Source organism: Parathielavia appendiculata (assembly GCF_033297405.1).
Source record: "Parathielavia appendiculata strain CBS 731.68 unplaced genomic scaffold N657scaffold_8, whole genome shotgun sequence".
In the NCBI taxonomy this organism is placed as follows: domain Eukaryota; kingdom Fungi; phylum Ascomycota; class Sordariomycetes; order Sordariales; family Chaetomiaceae; genus Parathielavia; species Parathielavia appendiculata.
The window spans coordinates 1,120,532-1,146,853 of record NW_026944227.1 but is presented as its reverse complement, the minus strand read 5'-3'; the positions used below and the strand labels follow the sequence as shown (position 1 = coordinate 1,146,853).

Here is a 26,322-nt window from a genome sequence, read left to right as displayed (position 1 = left end):
CGGAGATTACCCCTACCGCCATGGCTCATTGGGTGCTTACCTAGTCACTTGCAGTCTTCCGGTGCATATCCTGGCGCTCAGCTCTTCGAGAGCATCCAACATTCAGCATCACACGTTCGAGTTCGAGTTGGTTCAACTGACTCGTCAACAGAGCCGTGTTGCAAGGCGCATTACGTCTCAGTCCCGCGCTCCCGATCGCCAAGATGAAGAAACTCATTCGATCCGACCGCCTTTTAGAGGTTAACAGACGGTATAAACGTTTCAACCTCCTCACCTCCCAGCAAGGAACTCGCCCCAAGTCTGACTCCGCTCGTCCCTCGCATCTCTCACCACCACCAGCGTCCTCCGCATACTACCGCCGCGGCTCTTCCTATCTGAGTAGTGATCAGCAACCGACGCCAACTTTCTCCCTCTAGGCCTCTCCCTCCTACTGTTGTCCGTTTCCCTCTCCCTTTCTCTTTCCCTCTCCCTGTCCCGCTCTTTTTCCCGCTCCCTACTATCCCGCCTCCTCTCCCTCCCTCTATCCCTCTCCTTCTCTCTAGCCCGGTCCCGATCCCGATCCCGATTTCGCGATGACACAGCCGAATCTGACGTCGACCGCGGCAGATACCCCGGCCATGTACACCCTCTCTCCCTATCAAGCCCACCACTCCCCACAGTAGTACTGCCATTTCTACCGTTACTACCTATCACACCCGCGACAGAGTGTCTGTGGTTTATGGTGGCAGAAGAAGAAGAGGAAAACGGTTGCGGCGGGGGGTGCGTTGTTGATGGGAAGGGACTTGTTCGTCTTCTGGAGCTTGAAGTAAAGCTTGAGCTGGAGGGTGGCGGCGGTGATGGTGGTGGCGGCGGGCGGGTGGAAGAAGAGTTAGGAGAACGTGGAGAAGGAGGAGGGTCGCGGCGTGCTGTTGGTTGGATGCTCTCGCCGTATGTGCGCACGTGGCCTGCGCTGCCGCGGTAACTCCGCTCTCTGTCGCGCTCCCGGTCTAGGTCTCGGTCGGTACGGCGGCGGGAGTGGTGGTCGATGTCGTCGCTTGCTTGGGACGGGGATGGGAAAGGGAGGTTGGCGGGCCGGTAGCGGGATCGGGGGCTGGCTGGGCGGGAGCAGGCGGATGCTCGTCTTTCGGCGTCCTCCAGAGGTGGCTTGTTGCTTGGAAGGGCGGTTGCTTCGAGATGGGGCTTTAGAGCTCGGTTGAAGAGCATGCGGGCTTGTCGGTCGGCCTTTTCTGGGAGCAGGCGGCGGGAGATTTGTTTAGGGAGGCGCTCGGGCTTGCCGTCGAGGAGACTGTCTGCGTTGATGGGCAGGGCCGCGACGACATTGGCCAGTCGCTGGGCTTCCTCGTTGGGATACGCCCGCATGGCGAGCGTCATCCAGCGTGTCCAGCCCGAGAGAGTCAGTCCTGGCACCGTGGGTCGCGCCTTGGGCTCCGCTGGGACCAGGTAGTATTCGCATGCCAGCTGCTCGTAGACCTCGGCCAGCCTGGTGTGCGATGGCCCCTGGCTGGTGCGGAAGATGTCTTCTCAACGGTCAGCGCGGCCTCGTCTGGTGTTGCTGATGAGAGGAACCTCACCTGTGTATTGAAAAGGTTCCAGCTCAAGTGGATGTTGGGAGTAGAATGCCGCCATCTTCCCTGGTGTAATCACCAGCGTCTTTTGCGGCATTAACTCATTCATATGTAACAGTGAGCACAAGACTCTTCTGGCTGGTTAACATAGGCTTACCAGATAGTTGCCGATTCCTCTGAGTACTTGATCCCACCGCCTCGTTGGAAGGCCGTTCTGGTCAAAGAGGACGCCCCATTTCACATCCAAAGGACTCACTTCTTCCGGCAAACACTTGCCAGCACCAGGAGAAGGTGGTTGTGGCCTAGGCCGCATTTCCGGTGCGTTTGAGGCTCTCTGTGATGGGAAGGAGTGATGAGGGGGAACGAAGGGCGGCGGCCTTGGTCGGGGTGCTGACATGTTTGGCATTGCCAGTTCAGAAACCTGCTGGGACATACCGCTGGCATCGCTTGTCCCAGGGCTTGTGGGACTCTGAATCTGTTCTACTGCGAGGACGTCAGTCCAGCGTGGATCATGAAGACGGAGATAGTGGCTTCATACGCTCCTCCTTGATCATCTTCCTGATCTCAATAAGTACGTCAAGCGGCCCAGCTTGCCCTGGAAATTTGGGAGATTCAACCATCGCAGAATTGGCCTGAACCTGGGTAATCGTGGGTAAAGCTTCGAATTCTTTCGGTCTGCCGACATTGGGCGTGGTCTCCTCCGGCTGATCCTCTCCCTGTCCGCCACATTCATCATACGACTCGTCCTCGGAGCAACTCGCATTCGTCATGTCGTCTTCGTTTGCATCCTGAAGTATCGATTGGGTGGGTGACGGAAAGGGGAAGGATCCCCCATCCACAGAGAAGGCTGCGGGCGGCAGCGGCGGAGGGGCATGCCAACCGGCCCAGTTCTGCGTCTGTGAGGCCATTTTTGAGGTTCAAGGAAGAAGATTCCAACAGCAGTCATCTAAAGTCGGCTGCACAAGCGAGATATTTGCATTAACACAGGATGTTTCCCTACATGGCCGGCTTGCTTGTCGAGGAAAAGAAGGGAGCGGGCGGGAAGGTATGCACGTTGCCGGGCCGTACCAAGATATAGTGCCCATTGCTCATCACTTTTGAGCCTCAATTCGCCCAACAAGGCCGATTCTGTCCCGGGCAACATCAGAATCCGGGCGAGCCATCCCAGGGGGATGAGGGCGATCTTGCCTCGTCCAAGTCCATGACCTGCTCCCACCTAAACCCGACGGTTAGCGAGTCAAGACAACCAAAGAAAAAGAGCAAGTAGTCCAGCTACACGTCAAAATTCGCACCATCAACTCAACCCGGAAGCCTCCCTCATGTCTCCGAGGTCACAGGCCAGTGGCCAAACCAATCGAGAGGGAACCCACAACCGACATCCCAAGGCAACAAAGATTCCCGACGCACGACACGATGCGGTGCGCAGCAAACTATCCATATTTTGGTGCTGTTCCCTCTCCCTTGGGCCATGTACCCATAACGCCATGCGCTTGTCGCAAGTGCCCGTCGGGCTAACCCGAAGCAAGAGACACGACAGCCACGCACTGCAGCCGGGCAACGGGACCGAACGCCCGGTCAACCACGCATCGCACCACACCCGGCTACAGTAAAGCCACCAAGTCTTTTTGCTAGTTTGCCGCGCGATGCGCTTTCGCATGAAAGATACGCCCGTCTATTTTGGCAATGCTGGTGATAGCTGGTCTCCAACGCGTCAGCACCACACCCACAACTCCAAGATGATAAAAAAGGCACTCAGCCATCGGGAATTTGAAAGATACCGAAGAGGGTGCATGACACGCTCAACTTATTCTGCTAGCAAGGAACCTTGCAAGCGAGGACGGCACCCAAGCCGCGGTCGTACACACCAGCCTTGACCGAGGATGAGTTGGGTAAGGGGGTTGATCCTCTCCAACATCTCGCAAAATGTGTAATACCTGACGCAACTAGTCCGGCCCGGACCGAGGCACGCACATGGAGGCAGTTCTTCCATTTCACAGGACGAAACAAAACAACCGATCCGTCCAAGTCATCAGAAATCCACCCTGATATTTCACCTCCTACTCTTCTAATAGTCCAAACCGGCCAGGCAAACCAGACAAGACAAGACAAGCAAGGTCAAGGCATTTACAACCCTGACAACCCCGAGTCAAGAGATAACTAAGTCAAATCCAGCGAAGATGAGGCAGCCCGGGGCAAGGGAATGCCACGAAATCTACCAACCGCCCACCCCAACTACCGACATGAAACACCCACACCACACCACATCCCTTTCCACCCTCACACTGCATGTCGCCTTACCGCCCCATTGCCCATCCGCCCGGCTACCAGCAGACTTCCTAGGTATTGTAAAAAAGGAGCAAGGCAACTCGCCTCCTTACCCCCCCTTTTTCCGGAACCTACCCGATTCGTTCTCGCCCAGCCCATCGTCCTACGCCCGTAAACACTCTCGTGCCGACTCCGAGTTTCAAGCACTACCCAGATGAGTTGACTACCACGTGAGTGCCCTGCCTAGAAATGTGTCTGTCCCACCCTGTGTGCCTTCCACACCCCAACCCGTCCAATCCAACACAATTTGGGCTCAATGAGCTTCGCGTGAGGTGAGGCTATGCTATCTCAAGAGGTAGTTGGGACGGAACAAATAGATCGCAAGGCATACATAGCATCCCAACCACAGTCCATCCTGACCCGGGCAACGCATGGAACATGTTGGTGACGATACTCTCTTAAATATGGAACATCGGGCAAAAAACGAGAGAACACATCGACCAAAGACACTGATGTTCAGCGTCAGGGTCTCTTTCTTTCCTTTTTTTTTTTTTATTTTGATCTGGAGTTATCGTGTGCCAGCCATTAGCCCCCTTGACACGCACTGGGGAGTCATTCTGTCGAGTGAAATGAGAAATGAGACTGCCCTTCCCTTCGCGCCCGTGTTTCTGGTATGAAGAGCCATCTTCCTCAAACTGCCGTTACCGTGTGCTCTCCCAAAGAAGACTTCGATATGCGGAAGAAGCAGAAAGTTGTGATCCATCGCGCGTCAACTCCTGATCAGCGCGAGCAAGTGAGAGATAGTGAGAGAGAAAAGAAAAAAGAAAAAAAAAAGATCGCGTAACCTTGCCAAATGACCCCAGAAGCGTATCTCGATGCCGGTGCATGGGAATGGCGACAGATTCTTGCCGGAGATGTGCGCAAATGGCGAGAGAACTCGCCATCCTTCAGAGGGTTCTGATGCCATCATCTGACTCAAGATCGAGGCCGTCAGAGTCCTTGCCATCGTCGTTGACAATCGGAACGTCGTATTTGAGATAGTCGGGCAGCTGGGGCAGCTGATTGCGGGTAGGCTGGGCCAAAGTTAATACCGAGTTTACTGCGCTCCGAACAAGGCACCACTTACCACCTTGGCCCAACCACTTCTACACTTGTTCTCGGGCTCGCGACAAGCCGTGGCGCGAGTGCTACCTGAAGCCACGGTCGGGGTTTTGGTCATGCGAGCGAACTCGCCGTTCGGGCCCCAGGCGTTGAAGCTGACAACAGTCTGATTCAGGCCACGGTCTTCGCGTGCAGGGCCTGTGGTGACACTGCCTACAACAGAAGTTTCGTCGACGGAGGTCGTCAGGGATCTTGTAGTGGACGACTCGCCAAAGTCGGGAATGAGCCAGTGCGGCGCTCTGGCGGCGGGTCGGGGTCTCAGATGCGGCGGGATCAAGTCGTCCAGCCGGTTTCCATATGTGATCGGCTTCTCGCCGGTGACGCTCTCGCCGCTTGTCGACAGCTCCCTAGGAAGTGAGAGCGTGGACATCGAGTCTGAAATGCGGCCGTCGTTGTAAGGTACCTATGAGATGAGTGTGATAATATTTTTCTCTTTGCACTCCGCTGCACTAAAAAAGCACTGGTTCTGACAAGAAGAGAGGGCAACGGTAGGAAAAAGTAAGGGGAGCACGTTGATGGTTGCGGTTGACAGAATTCAGAATCGTAGACCATTGAACGTGCTGATTATGCTGGTCATTTCTTATTGCCATTTGGAAGGTGACGGTCACGGTGTCCTGTAGCAGACTGGAAAAAGGATATGGGATAGTACAACTCAGTCCCGACTGCGAGAAATCTATCACGCATGTTCTCAACTGTCCATAATCTAGCTGTTTGGCTGTCTGGTAACTGTCTGGGTGTGGGATGAATAGGGTGGTAAGGCCGATTTGTATATGGACAACGAATTGTTCATGAAGAAAGACCCTGAGCAGCAATGGCGAAGATAAAAAGAGCGGAACTTCCGGCGCAGCTGACGTCTGAAATCTAAATGCTTGGGGACATAGGAGATTCCAAACTTGAAGTCGACGGACTCATCAGGTAGTAGCTGGCAGGTGGAAAAGAAGCTTGAGAGTGAATCGCAGCACTGAACTTGAGGAGAATGAATGTATGGCGATACTCAGCGGGACGAGCAAGCTGTGATTAACCAATATTACCTGGTATGCTCGCTATGGTCAAATTGGCCAAGGCGACGCTAGCTGCCGGTCTGAACTTTGAGAGGGCCAAGAATACAGGTACTCTAGACAATAGGACATGGACAAACCATCGGAATCTGTTCGCTATGCAGTTTTGTAGCCCTCTATTACATCCATCTTCATAATCGTTTCAATTCTCACACGAACAACTAAATCCCAGAAGGTACACTGGGTCCTTGTGAGTGAGAGGAGTACTGACGCCATCTACACCAACCTCAGCCACAGTCAATCTCGTACCAGACCGGGTCGGCATCTCGTCTCGCCAGATGTATTAGAGAGGCATTCGATATGATCTTGCAATCCGTTACAGGCTAACGTTAGACTATACCCCATTCGATCAGTCAACTGAATAGGTCGCCTACTTATGAGCAGGTTTCAGGTACTCCATCTCCTACATACGACCATAGGCGCAGGAAAATTCGGGATCCCGTCCGCTCTCCCCTCGACAAACCCGCGACCGCCAGATCAGTAGTTGGGTCGGTGACGACCAGCGAATCCTTGGTGTTGTATGTTCTTTTTGTCATTCTCGCAATTGTTTTGCGACGCATATTAACTGCCAGCTGGGAACTCCACCTGGCAGCAGCTGAGCTGCGTAGCGTTCCCCACAGGTCCCACTTTAGTCAGCACTTTCCGTGAACCCCAAGTGTCTTTGCTGATCACGTCTCTCTGCTCTCGTAAAACCATTTCCAGCGGCAGCCGTAACGGCGCAGCGCATTAACCACATCATGCCGTCGTGGGAGAACTGAACAACAGTCGCAGGCAAGGCAAAGGGTTGGCGCTCGCATGAAACGTCCACGGGAACTGAGGATATCAGGGCTAAGCAGCTGAGTGTTACAGTATTGTTCATCGGACTGCTCCGTGTCGGTACGGCAAGTTGGCAACCTAACGCAACGCAAGCACCAAGGAAACATGGCCTCGCTTGGGCCCCTCCCAGCGGAAATTTGAGACCAGGGGTCCGCGTGCTCGCGCCCATTGCGATCCCCCAAATTTCATTGCCGAGTTTGCACGGATGGGGTCGTTCGAGTTTAGCTCACTTGGTGGCCCCGCGCGGAACCTCCGGCGATGGTGCCGGGCAGGGACCGTTAGCTGCGGGTGGCGGATTGCAATCTCCCCAGCCTCTTGGAACGAGCCGTGATGAGGATGGAGACGGTGGCTCGTTCCTTGCCGGTTGCTGTGGAAGGAATTGTAGGATACGAGTGACAAGGTCAGAATTGTTGTCGTGAGCTTGTGAGAAGCTTCGGGGCCGCGTGCTTCTGTTCCACCGAGCTGACATGCTTCGGCGGCGAGTTTCGGCGTCCAGACTCCAGCGGACTCGGACGCTCGCGCAGCCCAGGCGAGGCTGAGCGACTGCCGCCTCGGTGCATTCAGGTGTCTTCTTCGAGAACTTCGACACTCGGCAGTGTCACAGCTGAGTTACCTTGAAGTTACCATCATCCAAAGTGCACTCCTGAGGTCCTTTCTCCGTACACACCATTGATGCAGATTTGATGCTCGAGGTAACAGTACCCCTCGACTACCAAATCGCGCATCCACTCTGCGTGTTTGACAGTTATAAAGTTGGACGTTTCCAGAATTCACTGAACCGTGCCTGCCAGAACCCCTCATCCCACCAACAGGTGGCGCTCCAAGCCTGATCAGGTGGCTTGTGCTGGTGTTGCCCTGGACAGCGTCAAATCCAAAGGAGCGGATCCATCACCAAAAGCGGCAATCTTCCCCTTGCACTTCGCCAGAAGAAGCAGTCTGGTCTCATCTGATTTTAGTAGGTGAAGATCTCCGTGAGATGCTCATCGAAACATTCACCATCAGGCTACGCAACGAGGCCGAAGAAATTGCAACTACTGACTCCGCTCTCGCGTGGCTCGTGGTGCCGAACTCATTCAATTTCATCAAGTCCCCATCCAGCATCTCATCAATCTTGGTTGTTTCCCATGTCCACGATGTCTTGGCAGGTTGACTCTTTTTGAATCGAAAACAGCCTGGCGCCCCCTTTTAGGTGGGACCAGAGACGTTGTCGGTAAATTGAATAAAGGGAACGAGGCATTATTGGGGGATGCCAAGCTAGCCTTTCCCACCGCGTCGCCTTCCTCCGTCATGCATCACCGTTTGGCTTGTGTCGCAGGACGTGATGGGTTCTGTTCGAACGTGACCTGAAACACCAAAACTTCCAGGTTTCGCGTCAATAAGTCTGTTGCCCCATCTGTTCTCTTTTGCTCTGCTGTACACCATAGGAACAGGCCAGACCCTCTCAGACACTAACAGTATTTCTTTTTCCCACCTCTCCCAACGATTACACGTAACACTGTTCGACGCTGGGACCGGCCCCCTCAATTTGATCAACGCATCCACCGTTTGAAAACGATATTCCCTAAGTTAGTCTGAACAGATGTGGGGCCGGCGAGAGGTCCGCCAATGTAAATGAGGCTGCGGATGTGTGCGTATCGACGGCTTTGCTGACGTTGAGAACTACAAGCGATCCAAAGCTGCCAATTCACCCAGGTCTCAGGACGAATCTGCATGCTCATGAACTGCGTGCTGATTCCCGTCTCGGTTCCCATTGGCGTATCCCTCGAGCATTTGCATTTCTCCCCTCAAAAACAGCGGGTTTTGCATGTTTGGCAGCCAATGACACATGCTGTGGGTGAAAGCTCTGCTTGGCGACAGCCGAGCTTTAGCAGCATTACATCGGTTGCATACTGTAGAAGAGCAACCTACCCAGGCTGTGCTGCGTCAATGACGGAGTATGGATGATCATCAACAATGGGCAACTCGGTGCTGGGCAGCCTGGAAAAGTGGGAGATGAACAGTTGCTTCCGGAGCGACCGGTCTCCCTATCTTGATAGTTTTGGTTATGAGAAGCTGAAAAACAAAGGTCATATGCTTAAGGTACCTTACAGTTCCCTCAATGGCAACAGCAAATCGACACGCTGGGAATAGTTAACTGACGACCGTGCCACCATCCTGCCTCAGGCATATTACAAACGCTTGTCCACCACCCAGATTCACGGCCTGTTCCCCAAAAGCACCACCAACGTGCTCTTTTGAGCGTTGAGTTTTGTTTTTCCACACTTCTCTCTTCAACCCCCAGCCAATCTCAAAAGTGCGCTCCTGAAAGGGCAACAAGTTCTTGAGTCGCTAGCGAAATTGGCGTGCCCTATCGCATTTTCTCGAAGACAAACCCCGGTCACAACGATTCATGCGAAAAGGCCGGGCCCATTTCCCACAGAACGACGGGACGGACCCTCCCCGTCCCCTTCCACCCAGCATCTCGACTGATGCAAAACCAATCTACCTTAGCATCCTGTCTCGCAATCGCTGAGGAGCCCTGCTCTTGTTTTGGGATTAGTTATGTTCATTTCGCCCGCTCCTTCAATCCGCGTTGCTCCCGTTCTTCTGCGAAACACCTGGGCTGCCCAGTGTGGCGCTGGCACCTGACAGACCGCTGAACACTCCCTCGAGTCCAACCTCCCGACTGCTCCGACACCAATATTCACGTCCTTATCACTCCTTATTACAGGCTCACATCGCTTGCGTCGAGGAGGAGACGCTGCCCCGGGCTTCCCGCTCCTGTGGAAGCAATTTCGATCTTTTCCTGGCACCCGTTGCTTCGGTTCGCGCTAGCAGGCCTTCTGTCGCACCCACCAGAGCTCCGTTTCCACAGCTCCCCCAGCCCCTGGCTGTCGTTCCACTTCCCACCCATCCGCAACGCGGAAGATCCTGGGCCCGCGGTCTTCTCTCCCCCCCAAAACCCTGCCATCACTTCTCAACCTCCTTTTCCCATCGTGCAATCATCTCATGTCGCTCTTTTTCCGAGGTTTCACTCGTCCGCTCATTTCAACTCGACTCTCCAACTATTTTCGCTCCTTGCACATTCACGTTTGCGACACTTTAATCGCTCGCCGCCATTCCCAAGACCCAGCCCTTTGACTGGTGTGACTGATTCTCAACACCACCCCGACGCATCTGACCGGACCGGGAAACAGCCTCGCTTCGACTGCCACATCGTCAATCCTGAATGCCCCGGTAACAGGACCGTGGCTCTTTTGCAGGAGCTTGCACTTTGCAGCCTGTCCAGTTGCAGTGCGCAAGGGGACATTGGCATCTGCTCCACACACCACCGGAGTGCAACAATCTCCGCTCGAGACAATTCCAAGTCTACTGTTCCGCCAGCATGACAGTAGCACACGACTTGACCCGGCGAGGGTCGACACAGGTCATTAACGGGATGGCGCTCGAGGACAGGTTTGAGGTGTTGAAGGAGATCGGCGACGGCAGCTTTGGCAGTGTGTGTCTGGCCCGGGTGCGGAGCGCTGGCGCTAGCGTCGCCCGTCGTGGGACTGTGGTACGTGTCGTTCTGGAGATCCGTTGACGTTTTGTATGCTGACCGGCACACTGCCAGATCGCCATCAAGACAATGAAAAAGACATTCGACTCGTTTTCGGCCTGCTTGGAATTGAGGGAAGTCGTGTTCCTCAGGACATTACCCGCCCACCCTCACCTGGTTCCCGCCCTCGACATCTTCCTCGACCCGTTCAGCAAGAAGCTCCACATTTGCATGGAGTACATGGAGGGCAACTTGTATCAGCTCATGAAAGCAAGGGACCACAAGTGCCTCGACAATGCCAGCGTCAAAAGCATCCTGTTCCAGATCATGCAAGGCCTCGAGCACATCCACGCCCACAGCTTCTTCCACCGAGACATCAAGCCCGAGAACATCCTCGTCTCGACATCGTCTCACTCCGACTACTCCAACTCGTTCAAGAGGTATTCCGCCTTGGTAACGCCGCCGTCAACACCGCCCACCTACACCGTCAAGATTGCCGACTTTGGCCTGGCGCGAGAGACGCACTCGAAGCTTCCCTACACGACGTATGTTTCGACACGGTGGTATCGCGCTCCAGAAGTGCTCCTCAGGGCCGGCGAGTACTCGGCACCCGTCGATATATGGGCTGTTGGTGCCATGGCGGTCGAGGTGGCCACGCTCAAGCCTCTTTTCCCCGGCGGAAATGAGGTGGACCAGGTCTGGAGGGTTTGTGAGATTATGGGAAGCCCTGCCGTCTGGCACAGCAAGTCTGGCCACCCGGTTGGCGGTGGTGAATGGCGAGAAGGGACCCGCCTCGCCGGCAAGCTCGGCTTCTCATTCCCAAAAATGGCTCCTCACTCGATGGAGACCTTCTTGCCGTCCCCGCAATGGCCTCGCTCGCTCTCTCAATTTGTCACATGGTGCCTCATGTGGGACCCCAAGAACCGCCCGACATCGACGCAGGCACTCGCGCATGAGTACTTTGCCGACGCTGTTGACCCTTTACGGCCCAAGTCGTCCGCTTCCAAGATACTTGGCCGGAAGCAGTCCGTTGTTGGTAGTGCCAAGGACTCCGCCGCAGCTACGCCAACATCGTCGAAGCCGTCTTGGTTCAGGAAGTCGTTAATTGGGCGTTCAGAGAGCACCGACGTCATCTTGGTCGTACCGCAGCCCGCGCCCAAGGAAAATACTGCTCCCCGCCCTGCCCCCATCGCTCCTGTTGAGGCTCCTGCGCCGAAGCCGAGGCCGGCCGCCCAAAAGAGGGCGACGTGGACGAACGGCGCATCCAATGCCGCGCCGATGCCCATTCTCCCTACCATCCGTCCCATCTCACCCCTATCTGACGCCGTTACCGTCCAAGGAAGCGGCAGGATGCCTTCGTACAGCGATGCTTATGGGAACGGAACCAATCGCGTTGCGGCAGTCGACGAGAAGGGTTCCAAGAAGATTGGCCGTCAACTATCTGTGCAGAGTACCAATCACTATGCTGAGCTCCACAGGCAACAAGCCGAGCGCGCACTCAACGGAAGCTCGGGTGTTGTCTCCCCCACGAGCGGTTATAAGGACTTCTTTTCTCATTTGCGAAAGCGGGCAAGGAGGTTCTCTGGGAGGCATCAGACGCCAATTTCGCCAAGCTACGACGACCTCGAAGCCCAAGCCGGTTGTGGGCCGTGGGGCAGCAACAGGTCGTCCATGGTCATGGACGGCCCACCCCCTGCGCCTGTTCCGAAAGACACGTACGATTCTCTGGACAAGAAGCTTGTTTCCGAGGTCCCTCCCGTGCCACCTGCCCATCAGGTGACGCCGAGCAGCCATCTCAAGCGCCATCACTCGCTACCCCATCACCAGCCGAGGTCTGTAGATAACCTGGCGGTTGCAGCTCGTGGCTCAGGCCCCGTGTCGAGCCGGACGCGACGGGCGCAGGCTGTTCAGGGCGTTAGCCAGTACGACGCTCCGGACGAGGAGGACGAGCTTCTTGATGAGGTCCTGGTCTCGACCCAGCGTGCTATGAAACGCTTGGAGAGGGATGAGCAACCCCTGAGACAAGCCGCCAGCAACATGGGGCTCGCCAACCCGTACCCGACGCCATCGCCGTCTGCGAGCGGAAATGTGATGCTCTTTGGCGATGGCAAGGAAGCCGTCACCCCCAAGCCACTGAACTTCAACAAGCAGGCGGCCGAGTACAAGTGGCCCACGCCTCCGTACGACGAGAGCGACTGGGCTGCCTCGGCGTCGGCGAGCATCTGGGCGGCAGGGAACCGCTTCTAAACCGACAATTCGCGCTGCGGCAGTCTCTTGCTGCGACGCATAACACTTCTCACTCTCCATCGGACACGCACACACGCACATACACAAAAGTATTTCTCTGGCTGGGTTTCATGGGACGGTGTTGGGGGCTGTCTTCGCTATTCTGGGTGGCATCACATCATACACTATCGGATCGCATCGTTCATTTCTCAAAGTACTATATCGGTTATCGGTTTCTCGGCGGTGTCTGCCAGTGAAGGCGGACATTTCGATTTTCGGTTTGTTCTATACAGTTGGCACCGACGCCCATGCCTTTCGGACGTTGGATTCTATCATGCAGCTTACAATAAGCTTTTCTCTTCGAAACCTCGCGAATACCCCCTGGGGATGGATTGTTGTCACCCATTTTTGTTGGAAGTACGGATTCTTAATAACTTTGCGTATTTTTCTTAACAGTTGCCCCCCTTGAATGTGTTGGCCCGTTCCAAATACTTTTACAATACCCCCCTTTATATATAGATTGGAAGGAAAGGCTGGATGGGTGAACTGATTTGGTTGTCACCCGCCTTGCTACAAACAGTGTTTATACTTCTTCCTTTTGTCGTTCACAGATAAACGCCACGCACACAACATATGCTCTTGTATTGTCGGCGGTAGTTTTGTTGGGTTGGAGCGAGGAGGCGGTGGAGGAGGAGGATTTGCTTGGTATCTACTCCTCCTGACTTCCATTTTATTTTGTCTCTTGAATATATCACCGACCATCGCCGCTATATATCCTTCATCCTCAGTTTACTCATCCATATATGCCTCCCTTGTGCACACCTCGTGTCCTAGGCAACATCTCAGTCCAAATCAATGGTTTCGGGCCATCATTATCGCTGCTCACAATCGAGATAATGCTCATTATCGCAGTTATCGAACTTATTTTGCATTCGAACATGTGCCATTTGAGGGAAGTGTCATCCAACGGTTATGTTGCTTCTGTCTCTCTCTGTGTTTTGCCTGCCCACCGGCCGCCTGTCCCGCTTCTCGACCATTGCCCAGTGGAACTCGCACTCTGATTCCGCATGACCAGACGATTACCCCTCTTTGTGAAATTATGGCCGTCCAGTCGGGCCTCATGAAAATAAGTGTGTTATTGCTCACATCGTGAAGATCAGGTCTCACTCTTGGGCCCCCTTCTAGTAATGTACAATCAATACCTGGTCCTCTTGCTGGGGTTCTTGCCTTCTTCTTCGAGTGATCGTCTTTCTTGCTATGGCATGTATGTAGATTGGTTTGGCAGGCGGGCTTGCTTTTGTGGGATTGTTTCACACGCTTACGCATTGTAAGAACATTTATCCGTGAGTTAGGACGGCGGGGAGGCTTTGTTTGCTTTCTTTCTTGAAAAGGTGGCGGTCACTGGGACGCCATCCCCTTCTCTGGGAATGGCTACTTGGTAGGTCTATCTGGTGGGACGGGTCCGATTCATCTGATCTGGTGTGTGATGAGATGGGCACAAACACATAGACTTTGGATGCAAGCCGCATGCTGGAGTCACCATTTTTGACACGCAACCATTCTGAATGTTGGTTGTGTTTGGGTCATGGCTGCCTGGTTGCCGAAGTTGTGTCTGAATACGTGCCTTCAAAAGTCGACTTCGTTGGTTCCATGCATAGTGTATCCGGGAGTTCTAAAGGGCACGACAACGGACAATCTCCATTCCAGATTTACACTTACACGGTCACTGCCATGTCCTGATGGAGCAGAGCTCTATTCCTCGATTCGAGTCTCATGCAATGGCAGGGCAATCCCGTGACACTTCCAAGGCGGGAAGATGTTGCGCAAGTCTCCGCTTTTCGACGCGCAAGGCCCCACTTTTCAGGTACAGGTCCAGAGCTAACCCCTGATGAGGCGGCTCCAGCCGTAATACCCCACCTCAGGCCCAGCGCAGCACCCACGCGATCTTGGACCACTGAACCTGCAAGTTGTGGCACGCAGCACAGGCAGCAGCAATTCGATACACTGGGACTCGCAGCTATCAGCCTCCAAACATTCCGACTGCGTATTGTTGACTTGTGTAACGGCGTCTTTACCTACGGTACTCGGTCATCAACCTTAGTTGCTTGGCTCTTCGTGACGGACTGGAGTCAAACGGAGTACCTAACGTTAACCTTACTCTCGATCTCAGTTCAACTTGAGGAAGCCCCGCCATAAGCATCAAGTCGATCGCAGGCGCCGCCTTGGTGCTTGAGGCTTAATCTGGGATGAGAATCTAGAGTCAATTCGTTGGCTCTTACTCTTTCGCCCTTTATCACCATTTTCACTACCTTTCTGTTTTCTTGAAGTGAGATACTTAACGGTCAGGGGCTGTTGTTGGCTTGTTGTTGTGTCTTGTCCGTGTGAGACGATCCCCCGGCAAGTATATCCCCTCTCTTCAACACGGCAGGCCGCCCGGTCGGTCTTGTCTAGTATTCTCGCCACCACGCCATGATCTTGTTGTCCACCCGGGAAACGAGATCAGCCGCCACCCGCCATGAACATCTCCCTGCCCTTGCGCCCCTCTCCGAGCAAGAGGAATCGCGACAGCAGGAACTACTTCACAAACAGCCAGATCAGCTCCGCGGAGGCCATTAACGGCCCAGTGAGAGAGCCGGCTCAGATCAATGACCGCCTTATTGTCGGCGTTGACTTTGGAACCACCTTCTCGGGGTAAGTCGCCACATCTATCACTTACACATTGGTCTGCTGGGAAGCCTACTAACACGGATCCAGAGTTGCTGCGGTTTACACGGGGACGCCGGATGATATCGAAATCATCAAGACATGGCCGGGCGGGAATGGCATCACCTCGGACAAGGTGCCAACTGAGATCTCGTACGAGTTACCGGCCAACGCAGCCCCAAGCACAGCTCCAACTGTGAAATGGGGCTTCCAGTTCAAGCCCGAGGAGTCGCGGCTCCGGTGCATCAAGCTGTTCCTTGACCGCTCCCAGAAGCTGCCTTTCTACGTCAGCCCCCTGGAGACGGCCGCCCAGCTCAAGCGGTACAACAAGACGGTCGTCGACGCCGTGAGCGACTACCTGACCCAGATATACAAGCACACCATGGACACGCTCCGCCGGCGATACGGCGAGTCGTTCATGGCGTCCACCAAGGTCGACTTCGTCCTGACGTGTCCTGCCGTGTGGTCCGACGCCGCCAAGAACACAACCCTTCAGGCTGCTGAGAGGGCCGGCATGGGCTCTCAATCACAGATACAGATGATCAGCGAACCAGAAGCCGCCGCTGTCTATACCCTAAAGGCCATACAGCCGAACCACTTGAAGACCGGGGACAACTTTATCGTGTGCGATGGAGGCGGCGGCACCGTCGAGTGAGATCCCCGTGAGTGTTTGTCAAGGAAGGCATACCAGGTGGCTGACAATCGAGTAGTCTAATTGCCTACAAAATCGTCTCGCTCAACCCAATTCGTGTAGAAGAGTCCGCTGTCGGGACTGGAGGGCTTTGCGGGAGCGCTTTCCTTAACTACCGGTTTGAAGAGCATGTGAAGAATCGGATTGGGCAGAGCCGGTTCGATGAGATGAAGACGAAGAAGGGCAAGACATGGCAGATGGCGCTCAAATACTTTGAGGAGTTTGTGAAGCGCAACTTCAACGAGGACGAGCACCAGGAAGTTAACGTTCCGTGAGTGAGTCCCGCATCGCGGATCAAATCTAGCCTGCTGACACGTACAGGTTCCCGGGCCTCCCCGACGACGAAGAAGCCGGCCTCGACTCGGGATTCCTCGTCGTGACCGCAGAGCAAATCATGGACATTTTTGAGCCCGTCGTAAAAGAAGTGTGCGACCTTGTCCAGGGCCAGGTCGACACGCTCCGCGCCAAGGGGGGCGTCGTCTCGGGCATCATCCTCGTCGGTGGCTTCGGCCAGAGCGATTACCTCTACCGCCGGCTCAGGAGCCACTTCACCACCAGCAGCGCGCCGCCTCCCTACACGGAACTGCCCACCAGCGCCGCTGTCGACCTGCAAGACCGGACCTCCATCGAGGTGATGCAGCCCGTGTACGCGTGGACCGCCGTCGTGCGCGGTGCCGTCCTCCGCGGGTTGGAGGGCAACATGGTCATCTCGCGCAAGGCGCGCATGCACTACGGCACCTCGTACGCCACCGTCTACGATGAGACCAAGCACTCGGTCATGGAGCGGTACTGGAGCCCGCTGTGGGAGCGCTGGATGGTGTCCGACAGGATGCAGTGGCACATCGCAAAGGGCGAGGCCATCTCCCCGCTCCAGCCCGTCGCTTTTCACTACACGCGCAATTTCCGACCCGGTCAGTCGCTCATCGTCACGGATGACCTGATTGCCTGCGAGGCGGATGACCCGCCGAAAGCCTACACGCGCGACCTGGTGCATGTGTGCACCCTCACGACGGACCTGAGCGCCGTGCCGCGGAGCTTGTTTACTCGTCTGACGACGACGAAGGGGGTTGAGTTTGATAATCTGGATTTTACCCTCGAAATGATGGTCGATAGTGCTGGGCTTCGGTTCGAGTTGAAGGTGGATGGGGTGAGGTACGGGCGGGTTGATGCTGAGTTCCATTGAGTTGGGTGATTGATGGTAGATGGATTGGATTGGGTCAGTAGGTAGATGGTTGGGTAGCCTGTTGGGGAGGTAACATGCTGCTGGTTTATAGGGGTTTGGATGGCCGGGCGTTATGGGCGGTTCTGAGGTGTCGTGGACGGGGGATCTGGGGAAGGGGCCCGCCGGTTGCAGCGGCAGAATATATAGTTGTCATCGAAGATGAATGGAACCGGTGTGGTGTTTCTGGGCCCATGTAATGGCGGTACAATGTTGCCTCCAGACGAATGGGATAACCACTTCTAATCTCTCGCAAACGCAGAGGATTATCAACGCTTTTACCTCACCCAAGATGCTCCCTCCTAGCCCTAGCCGGACCTTCCCTTCCCAAGCAACGACAGCCTCTCAAACCCCCCTACAACTGGCGGCGTCTGCCTCGACCTCATAGCCTCCAAGCTGTCATACAACACCCCGTCACCGCCACCAGGCCTATACCCCTCGGCCTCCGGATCCCGCGTGGCCTCCTCCTCCTCTCTCTGCCCAGCAGGCCACACCTCGTCAACAGCCTTCCTGCAGCCCTCCACAACCTGCCCCATCAACTCCTCCACCGCCCTCGCCCGCTCCTGCATCCCGCGCCTGACCAGTCCAAAAACAAGCCTCTCGACCTCCGGCTTGGCCGCCTCCACCCTCTCCACGAGCCGCCGCACCGAGTTGACGAGGTACTCCTCCTCGTAGACGGTCCCCTTCCTGCCCCGCGCGCGCTTCTTCTCCTCCCTCCGGCGGTTCTTGCTCGTCGCGCGCGAGACGTTGCTCCCCACGGTCCCGACGCTGCCCGCCTTGCCCGTGTAGCGGGTGAACAGGCTGGCGGACGTGCTGATGCGGGAACTAGCGGCGATGGACACGTCGTCGGGGATTTCGGCTCCTCCCGCAGCGGCGCGGGCGCCCAAGGGGTTCTCCCCCTCGTAAAACGCGAGCGGGTCCTCGATGGCTTTGCGCCGCAGCTCGGCGATGCGCGGGACCTGGGCCTTGAGCTGCTCCTTGCAGTCGGCGAGAAACTCGGTGCTGCTGGAGAAGACCTCGGCAAGGCCCGCGTCGATGACTGTGGGAAGGAGGTCCGGGCGGTTGTGCAGGGCCACGAGGCGCAGGGCGTCGGCGAAGAGGTAACCTTTGCAGAGGTGCTGGATGGATGACTCGACCGAGGAGAGGTAGTCGAGATGGATTGTTGCGGCAGCCGCGTAGTCTTTGGCTTCGCGTAGGGCGTCGGCGAGGGCGGTGGCGATTTCGGAGAGTTTGGCGTTGCTGAGCGGCGGGGATTGTTGCTGAGCGGCGTAGAGGCATTCGCGCCAGCAGGTCGCGCCGGCTTTGAGATAGCAGTCCGTCGCGTCCGGGTAGTTGCCAAGGGACTCGTAGGCCAGGCCAGCCTCCTTGAACTGGGAAGTGGATTTGAGGTACGCGGCGAAGAGGTCGGTGATGGCCTGGTGATGCTGCTCCTCGTGGCGGTAGAGGCCCAGCGCGTACTGGTAGAGCTTATGTTTGACGACGTAGTTCTTAACGTCTTCAAAGTTGTTCAGTGCCTTCAGGTGGTCCAGTGCCTTCTCCCAATGTTCGAGCTTGTCGTCAATGGTGAACTGCCGCTTCAGCATTGGCATCTTGTGGAGTTCCTGGACGAACGGTAGGTACTCCCGCGGGTCGCATTGGGATTGCTGAGCTACCAGAAGGGTGAGATCAAGGTTATACAACCCCAAGGCATGGTCATAGAGTTTGTTCACATCAGCCAGGAAGCAGATGTGCTCGACGGCGCGATCTGCCAGCGCCTCGTCCTCCTGCATCAGCTCGGCAACAACCCGCAAGCCATCGTCTAGGGCCGGCGGGTTCTTGCAGACATGAGCGGTGATGATGTTTTGGAGGTTGCCCTTCTTCTGGATACGGAGTTTCTGCAAGACAGCGTCACAGATGGTATTGATTTTGCCCGGCTTAGCCGCAGGTTTGGGGTCGGAGGGCGGTTGGCCGGCAGTCATCTTGGTGTCTCTGTACATTGTTTGGGTCACATCCTCTTCCCTGGAACCAGTCAGCAAGGAACTCCGAGTTTCTTGACGGAGTCAACGTACTTCAGCGTCGACAAAAACAGGTCAATATTGGCCGGGTCTTTGACTTGCTCAAGGAATAAGCCGACGTTGTCCAAGAATTGCTCGGGACGGTGGTCGAATAGGATGTTCATGTCTACGCGCTGGGTGCGGCAAGTTGCAAAGGCAGAGCCGTAGTCCTTTTGCTCGACTAGCCTCCTGATACCAGCTAAGACCATCGCTCGAGGGTAGATTGTCTCGAGATTACCCCGCGGCATCTGCAGCACCAGGCTCATCTTGGACGGGATGGCGGTGACGAGCCGCCCGCCTCGTTCGATGCTCCGGCACCGCTCGTCTTTTTCCGGATCATCTGGCGGCACATCGAGGTCTGAAGTGGTCAGGACAGGAGTTCTACAAGCATACCGGATGAGACACCCACCTTGCTCAGGGGCCAGATGAACAAACTTGACCAAATGGTTGCTTGTCGTGAAGATGAGGTGATTATCGGTAACGAGGAACGATGTGCAATTCTTGGTAAGCTGTCGGGAGTTTGCATACAGGTGTCCGTTCCTCGACAAGCCGAACCCTAGGAACTCGTCGTTATGCACGACGCAGCTGGTCCAGGGTAGGAACGTGGGGAAGTGCACCGGTAGGGGCGAGGACTCCCCGTTAGCAATAGAACTGAGCTTCCCAGATACATGCTGGGCCACCACTCCTTCAAGACCGTCTGAGCCGGGCGAGAAAATTGTTGCAACGACGCTTGTATCCGTCCTGAGCCACTTCGATGTCTCCAAGCTAAAGTCATACCGCAGCAACTCGAGGTCGTCCGCCATCTGCAAAACTTGAACCTCACTTGGCCCTGAAAAGGCAATCTGAAGCAGAGACTCTTCGTAGGTTTGAGGCCCTGCTTTCCCAAGTGCCGCCAGAGCCACGAACCGTGGCCTGGGAAGGCGAGAACTATTGGCCTCAAGCGCGAAGAAACTGACACCAACTCGGTGCAAAACGGCCATCGAGGTGCAGTCGGTGGAGAAGACTACGTCGATGACAGGAGACTCGACTTCGAGCTCGCACATGGCCATAGGGGGCGGTACATTACAGGTCCGGAAGGGCGTGTACTTGATGACTTGCCCGTCGATGACGGCTACAACGCCGTAATCGTGTGGAGCCCTGGTTGGCCCTCTTGAAACGGTGAGGGCATATTCGTTCACGAGCACCTTGGCTAGACGGCATGTCAGACAAAGCCAGATACGGGAACACATAAATACTCACCACGAGTGGCCGCAGCAAGAAGCAGCGATTTCTCCGCGTGCCATGAGAAGAGCGGCCTCTGGTATTGGGGCGTGGGATCATCCAGCTGTGCGCATAGAATCTCCTGCTTCAAGTACCAATGGTAATTGCCCATGGTCCACAACTGGATTCGGTCTTTCAGGATGACGGCAAGGACGGTTGAATCCGAGTTCCACTCCAGCGCAATGTCTTCAACATCGGGCTCACCGACAGGGGTGCGAAGAGTGAACTGTCCGTGGCGCAAACCATTCCTCTCAAAGAAGGCCACATCCACGCGGTCAGGGAGGCGTTGAACACCAGCAATCAGGTTGCCTTCGGGCCGCCAACTAAGGCTGCCTTCCAGACCATCAACAGGTTCGCTGACGCTGTCCAGCTCACCATCGCGGTTATAGACTCGGATGACGCGACGCACGCCTTCCTGGAGGAAGTTGACCGCAACAAAGGCGCCGTCTCCCCTCCAGCTGACGGTGCAGCGACCGTCATCGTGGGAGCTCGGTGTGCCCTCGTCGACCTTCTCCGGGATGGTGGGATCTCGGAGGGCCTTGGCTCTGGCGCCCCTCCCTTGAAACTGTGTCTCCTTCTTTCCCCAGCCGACGGAGACGTGCCTGGAGAGCTTCAGATCCTCGGCAGAGAGCCCGACTCCGGCAATGACGTCGAAGCTGCGGCTCATGAACAGCAGCTTGGCGTCTCCGGTAGCGATGACCAGCAGCTCCTCATCCGGAGACCAGCGCGCAGCGGCGATGGACGGCGACAAAGTGCCTACGATCTCAACATGGGCCTCGCCCTGCACAGCAGTGGCCTCATCGTTCTCGGTGACGGTGACGATGTCGCCGCCGGCCATGATGACACATGTGGTCAGCGTGTCGCTGAAGTAGTGAATGTCCCTGATGGCGTCCGCCTCCCCATCTGGGTTCGGATTTGAAGCGTCCCATATTGCGATGCTTGTGGACTGTCTATTGCATGTCTAGGTATTAGGACCTTGAAACATCTTCGCACATGGATGAGTTGATCAGATCTTACAATTGTGATGGAGACGGGCTGTGGACATGTTTTGCAACCCGAAGCAGCTCTATACGGGCGTCTCCCGCAGCTGGCCCGCATGCGATAATCACCTCGTCTCGGGCGACATCCCAGCATAAAGCCGAGACGGGAGGTGCCGTGGCTGGGGCCGAGGATGAGTTCGGGATTCGGCAGACGCCGTGCCCGATGTTGCGCAAGTTCCGCATCTCAGCCGGTTCGCGACTCGGAAACCTTGTCGAGTACCACAGTGATCCAAGACAGATTTTGATGTTGTGTGGTCGGTTTAAATCATCATGATAACGTAAAAAGTGCCTTCGTTCGGGAATGGTCGGCGCTTCGTGGGTGGGGTTGTGGTGAGAATTCGATAAGCAGAAAACAAAGTGGCAAAATTCCAGGTTCTAGATCTGATTGTGTCCCTTTCCCACTCGTCTGTAGCAACGGACCTGTGTGATATGGACGTGCCAGGTCAGAGAAACTGAAGCACTTCAGCGTTGTTCTGACTGGATATCAAGCCCTTCGACAATTCCAGATGAGAATGCCATGTCAAAAGCGGGAGAGCACTAACTCCTCTGGACTGAAGTACCGGATACAAGCTCATCAGGGCTGGACCGAGAAAAATTTCCCAAGAACAAAGTTTCAGTTACCTGGAGTAAGCTAGGGCCATTCTGGTCGTTGACAGGCCCCACCTCCTCCACCAATCTGTAAATGCAACGAATCGGAGCGAGTTATCCATGTCAGACGCGTTGAGGTGCAGCAAGGATGAATTGAGTGCACACCTGCAGCTCTTCGTCAACTTGACAAGTGCCAGAGCTTTGCTGGGCACTTGCAAACCGTAAAACTACTTAATTGTGTCATCCCACGGTGTGGGCTCTGTCCACTGCCTCAAGGTCACAATCTCTTCTCACCACTTACTCACCGTCATTCAATCCCTGCAAGAAACATCGCAATGGACTCAATTTGTAAACCGGATGACGTCCCAGCGGAGCGTTACCTTCGTGGCAAAGAGTATGTAGCCACCCGCAGGGCCTCCGGCTACTTCGATGAACACTACGCCCCAAAAACAGCGAGCCGCCGTAACCCGCCTCCTCCGTCCCTCGACCTCTCCAGAAGGAGCAAGTCTACCAGCCATCTAACCACCGCCTCCTGCCCACCTGCCGCCCGCCGCACCGCGACCAGCACCACCTCCACAACAGCAACCACACCCACCACCGCCGCCCGCCACCGCAACCGCAGCAGCCGCCAAAGCAGCCGCCGCAGCAGCAGCCTCCAAAGCAGCCGCCGCAGCAGCAGCCTCTTCGACCCCGAGAACCTCGCATTCTACACTCACCTCGGAACCAAAATTTCGACGGCCGCCCGTGAGGCGAACGGCAGCACAGCCAGCCTGCGCTCCGCCCTCGGCGCCACCCTCAGTAGCGGCACCGCGGCAACCGACCTCCCTCCCACCCGCGCGGCGCCCTACTCGCAGCGTCCCCGCGAGGACCCTTACGAGCGTAAGGCCTACCTGCCGCCGCTGTCGTCTGCCACTACTAGCCCGACGTCGCCGTCCTCGTTGTCGTCAGTGGGTTCTCCGCCGGTGTCGAGGAGACACAGTCGGGATAATGGGGCTGTTGGGTCTGAATCTAGGTCTGGGTACGTGCCCGGCCCGGTTTGCAAGCCGGGCAGCGTGACGCCGCGGCAGAGGGCGGCGTTTGCCAGGATCGACGGCACGGTCGAGGGGCTCCAGTTCTACTTTGGGAAGGGCTCTGGGGCGAGTCAGTGGGAGGTGGATCAATTTTTCTATGGGACCGGGGAGGAGGAGGAGGAAGTGAACGGCGGAGAGTGCGACGGGGACGGGCCGGATTTTGTGAATCTGAACGAGCGGCTTGAGGGCCTGCAAGAGGAGGACGAGGATGAGGAGAGGGTGGTGGTTGACAAGGAATATCTGAGAAAAATGGTGAAGGAGCAGGGGCGGTTTTGGCCGTGGGTTGCCAGCTTGATGGTGGGTGAAGCCCGATCAGATTTGGCAGAGGACGACGACGAGGACGAGGAGGAGGACGAATACGGCGGGGAGGTGGATCCCTATGAGCTGGAGCGGCGTTTGGAGGAGGAACGGCGAAAGAGGCGAGCGGCGAGCGAACTGAGGCTCCAGGAGTGCACCATCACGCCGCTGGATGCCACCAACGATCCGCCGCCCGATGAAAACGGGGGTCTATGGCGCGATGTGTCGTGGCTCCTTTCTGTGGCTGGGAATGCCCTGTTTAGGTAGCCTCGCATGGCTGCCCTGGACTGTCGCTGCAGCATCTTTTCATACCGCTGCGGTCTGAACCGGCCTTCCACCCCAACACAGCGGTTGAAGCGCTTGATGTTGGGACAGGGCCAGAATTGTTACTCGGTCTGAAGCCTTATCATCGTCGGTTTAGAACCCGCGTTATTAGTAATGATGGTACAATTCACAGTCGTAATACCCGCTTACCCTTACCCTTCGGATTGCGGACCTTCCGTTTCGGGACTTTACTGTGTGCCCCAGCAGTAGTAATCCGTAGTGTAGTCCGTGAATCCGGTATCATGGGGCCTGGCCGGTGCCGCCCAAAACGTGGACCATTCCGCCATCTTACCAATGATATACGTACAGTACATGCCTATCGTGGTACTCTTCAGGTCAGGCGGGACCCTTCGCTCCCTTTCCCACAGGGCGAAGCCGGATCGACGCGTTCCATACCCCTTCACTAGGGTGGATTAGGCAAAAGCCAGCTGTGTCTCTACCCCTCCAGAAGGTCTCGAACTTTCTGGCCTGTGGATATCCTCAACCGGCGGCGGGGAGAGGCGGGCGAGGTGGAACAAACGACAGGCGGGTTTAGGGCACAAAAACAGGTTTTTGAAAGTGGTACTATGCAAGCCAGTCATGCAGGTCGGTGGCATTTTGGGTATCGCGCCGCTCCGGCGAAAAGGGGCGCCGGGTGGAAGAAACGGTGAAGAGGTCATGGCGGGTGTTGTTGTGAGACCGGTGAGGGAGAACAGGACATTGTTTGGTTGCTCGTTCTACCATTGGAGATGGAGAGCCTTCCGGGGTTTGGACTGGCTCTGTTGCTCGGAATGCGGTGCGGTTTCTTCATAGAATTGTCTTCAACCACAGCACAAGAGGCCTGCGAGCGGACCATTCGGCAATAGTGTTAAACTATGAGAAAAGCTTCTTTCCCCTCCCAAGGTGGGCGTCTTGGAGGAGTCTTGGAGGCGAACGGGCCCTTTCTCGGGGGGGTTGCTCCATCTCCGACTACCTGAGCATTGCCCAGGCGCCGGGCCGGCGGTGGACAACTCTTGCATCCACCTACTTACTGAACTTCGCCAGGGATTCTGGGCTGACGGGGGTCTGGTTCGGGTATTCGACGGATGATGGGTAACGGCGAGATCTTCGCTCCGTTTCGATGGCCGCTGACGGCGTGCCGATATCCGGTCAATTGCGCAACGCCGACCAGCGCACACACGCTGCAGCCGTCAGTGGAAGAAGCAATCTTCTTCCAAGAAACCACTCCTCGATGGGAGGTGTCCCCACCAACATCGCAGCATAATCCAAATCCGACCTTGGTAGCCAATGAGCATTTGGATCGTCCATGGACCCTGAATTTCATCCCTCCAACTCTACAAAAGGAAAAATGGCAAAAGTCTCTCGACAGATGAATAGTATCTCCCCTTCTCTCTCCTGTTGTTAAGCGGAAATTCTCACACCCGCAGTGTAAAGGCTCATGAGCCAGTCCTCTGTGGTTAGTCAGAGTCCCTGCATGCATGGGCCACAGAAACTTGTGCTTGCAATGACGACAAAACGCGGAATGACGTCGGGGAACAGATGAACTGGTGCTGCTGCTCCACTCAAGCCAATGGAAGTCCAATCAGCGATTTGCCAAGCTCCTGCACACTGGGCGCAGGGTCCAAAGTTTGGGCTTGGCGGACTTGAGCCCCGAACACCATGCTCGGCTAACCGAATACAGGTTCCCTCTCCAGAATAGGGGCTGCCCTTCGGTTCGTCTCAAGGTTGTCTCTCTTCGTCCTGCAGTGCTTTACTTGAAAGCGGTATAGACGGGGTTTTCCGTGGTTTGACGATCGTTGAATATAGTACTCGGGGCCTTGACATTTGGGAGTGCGGGCTACCTGCATGCTGCAGGCTGTGTCTGTCGCCGTGTGATCCCAACAAAATACGTCGTGCCCGTCGATCGCAACAGGCCGGGCACTGTCGGCAAGGCGGCCCTGGTTTCTGCTGATATCTGACACGATAATAAGAAATGCCAGCAATATTAGCTGCGTGAAATCGGTCGTGCCTTTAGACTGTGGTAGGACTATGATGTATCCGTAGGCCTGCATGAAATCCGGCGCTGTGCCAACAAATATACTGGGAATTTTGAATAGCTCCCGTCGGTTTGGTAGCACATTGTATCCGCCAACAGGAACAAGCTGGGCAATTTACGTCATGAGCTTGAGACGGCTGGGGCGAAATGTTGCTCCACGAGACGGTTCAATTATGTTGATAAGAATTTGCCAAAAGTTCGACGGGAAAAACGGGTTCGAGGGAAGCGAGGTAGCAAGGTCTCGAGCAGACGTTTCATGGATCTAAGATCAGCGGTTCCAATACTTCCAGAGCATACGCATGTGTAGAATGCGCCTAACCGATGAAGCCCGAATCCACAGGTACGTCGAGATAACGTGGTGGTCGTGCTCTGCTGACGGGATTGTGCTCTCCGAGGCGGGGCTTCTGGCCGCCGGGATCGCACCGTTTGAGCGATGCCTCATCACTGACATAATGATGTCGTAAATGCGCACCAG

General features: G+C 55.8%; 10 protein-coding genes across 10 annotated transcripts; 3 read left to right on the top strand and 7 right to left on the bottom strand.

Moving 5' to 3' along the window:
- Nucleotides 1-270: 270 nt before the first annotated feature.
- On the bottom strand, nt 271-2,473 carry N657DRAFT_664724 (uncharacterized protein; the record flags this gene model as incomplete). The annotated part of the gene is made up of 4 exons (XM_062795253.1): nt 271-1,517; nt 1,572-1,665; nt 1,723-2,040; nt 2,141-2,473. 4 exons carry the CDS (start codon nt 2,471-2,473, stop codon nt 271-273), a joined length of 1,992 nt encoding a protein of 663 aa, XP_062646706.1.
- A 2,304-nt stretch (nt 2,474-4,777) lies between these two features.
- Nucleotides 4,778-5,606, bottom strand: N657DRAFT_720201 (uncharacterized protein; the record flags this gene model as incomplete). The annotated part of the gene is made up of 2 exons (XM_062797509.1): nt 4,957-5,606; nt 4,778-4,903 (listed from the first exon to the last, which is right to left on the bottom strand). Exons 1-2 carry the CDS (start codon nt 5,359-5,361, stop codon nt 4,778-4,780), a joined length of 531 nt encoding a protein of 176 aa, XP_062646705.1. The 5' UTR covers nt 5,362-5,606.
- Nucleotides 5,607-6,309: 703 nt separating this feature from the next.
- On the bottom strand, nt 6,310-6,578 carry N657DRAFT_621117 (uncharacterized protein; the record flags this gene model as incomplete). The annotated part of the gene is made up of 2 exons (XM_062790610.1): nt 6,310-6,383; nt 6,461-6,578. Coding segments are annotated over 2 exons (191 nt in total), but the record flags the coding sequence as incomplete, so codon positions are not given.
- On the bottom strand, nt 6,471-7,150 carry N657DRAFT_488041 (uncharacterized protein). Its single transcript, XM_062787603.1, has one exon. It carries the CDS (start codon nt 7,032-7,034, stop codon nt 6,678-6,680), a length of 357 nt encoding a protein of 118 aa, XP_062646703.1. The 5' UTR covers nt 7,035-7,150; the 3' UTR covers nt 6,471-6,677.
- N657DRAFT_646693 (uncharacterized protein) lies at nt 7,109-7,578 on the bottom strand. The gene has a single exon (XM_062793164.1). The coding sequence runs from the start codon at nt 7,423-7,425 to the stop codon at nt 7,267-7,269; it is 159 nt and encodes a 52-aa protein (XP_062646702.1). The 5' UTR covers nt 7,426-7,578; the 3' UTR covers nt 7,109-7,266.
- A 2,651-nt stretch (nt 7,579-10,229) lies between these two features.
- On the top strand, nt 10,230-12,629 carry N657DRAFT_681869 (Pkinase-domain-containing protein; the record flags this gene model as incomplete). Its single annotated transcript, XM_062796434.1, has 2 exons — nt 10,230-10,400; nt 10,458-12,629. The coding sequence occupies 2 exons, from the start codon at nt 10,230-10,232 to the stop codon at nt 12,627-12,629; spliced, it is 2,343 nt and encodes a 780-aa protein (XP_062646701.1).
- Nucleotides 12,630-15,123: 2,494 nt separating this feature from the next.
- N657DRAFT_575267 (actin-like ATPase domain-containing protein) lies at nt 15,124-17,185 on the top strand (the record flags this gene model as incomplete). Its single annotated transcript, XM_062789088.1, has 4 exons — nt 15,124-15,299; nt 15,363-15,962; nt 16,022-16,273; nt 16,324-17,185. The coding sequence occupies 4 exons, from the start codon at nt 15,124-15,126 to the stop codon at nt 17,183-17,185; spliced, it is 1,890 nt and encodes a 629-aa protein (XP_062646700.1).
- Nucleotides 17,186-17,529: 344 nt separating this feature from the next.
- N657DRAFT_621108 (IkappaB kinase complex, IKAP component) lies at nt 17,530-21,737 on the bottom strand (the record flags this gene model as incomplete). The annotated part of the gene is made up of 5 exons (XM_062790609.1): nt 17,530-19,219; nt 19,270-19,612; nt 19,664-20,443; nt 20,494-21,464; nt 21,532-21,737. 5 exons carry the CDS (start codon nt 21,735-21,737, stop codon nt 17,530-17,532), a joined length of 3,990 nt encoding a protein of 1,329 aa, XP_062646699.1.
- A 612-nt stretch (nt 21,738-22,349) lies between these two features.
- Nucleotides 22,350-23,979, top strand: N657DRAFT_691365 (uncharacterized protein). Its single transcript, XM_062797104.1, has one exon. It carries the CDS (start codon nt 22,478-22,480, stop codon nt 23,774-23,776), a length of 1,299 nt encoding a protein of 432 aa, XP_062646698.1. The 5' UTR covers nt 22,350-22,477; the 3' UTR covers nt 23,777-23,979.
- Nucleotides 23,980-24,666: 687 nt separating this feature from the next.
- On the bottom strand, nt 24,667-25,386 carry N657DRAFT_484724 (uncharacterized protein). Its single transcript, XM_062787600.1, has one exon. The coding sequence runs from the start codon at nt 25,290-25,292 to the stop codon at nt 24,840-24,842; it is 453 nt and encodes a 150-aa protein (XP_062646697.1). The 5' UTR covers nt 25,293-25,386; the 3' UTR covers nt 24,667-24,839.
- Nucleotides 25,387-26,322: the final 936 nt, after the last annotated feature.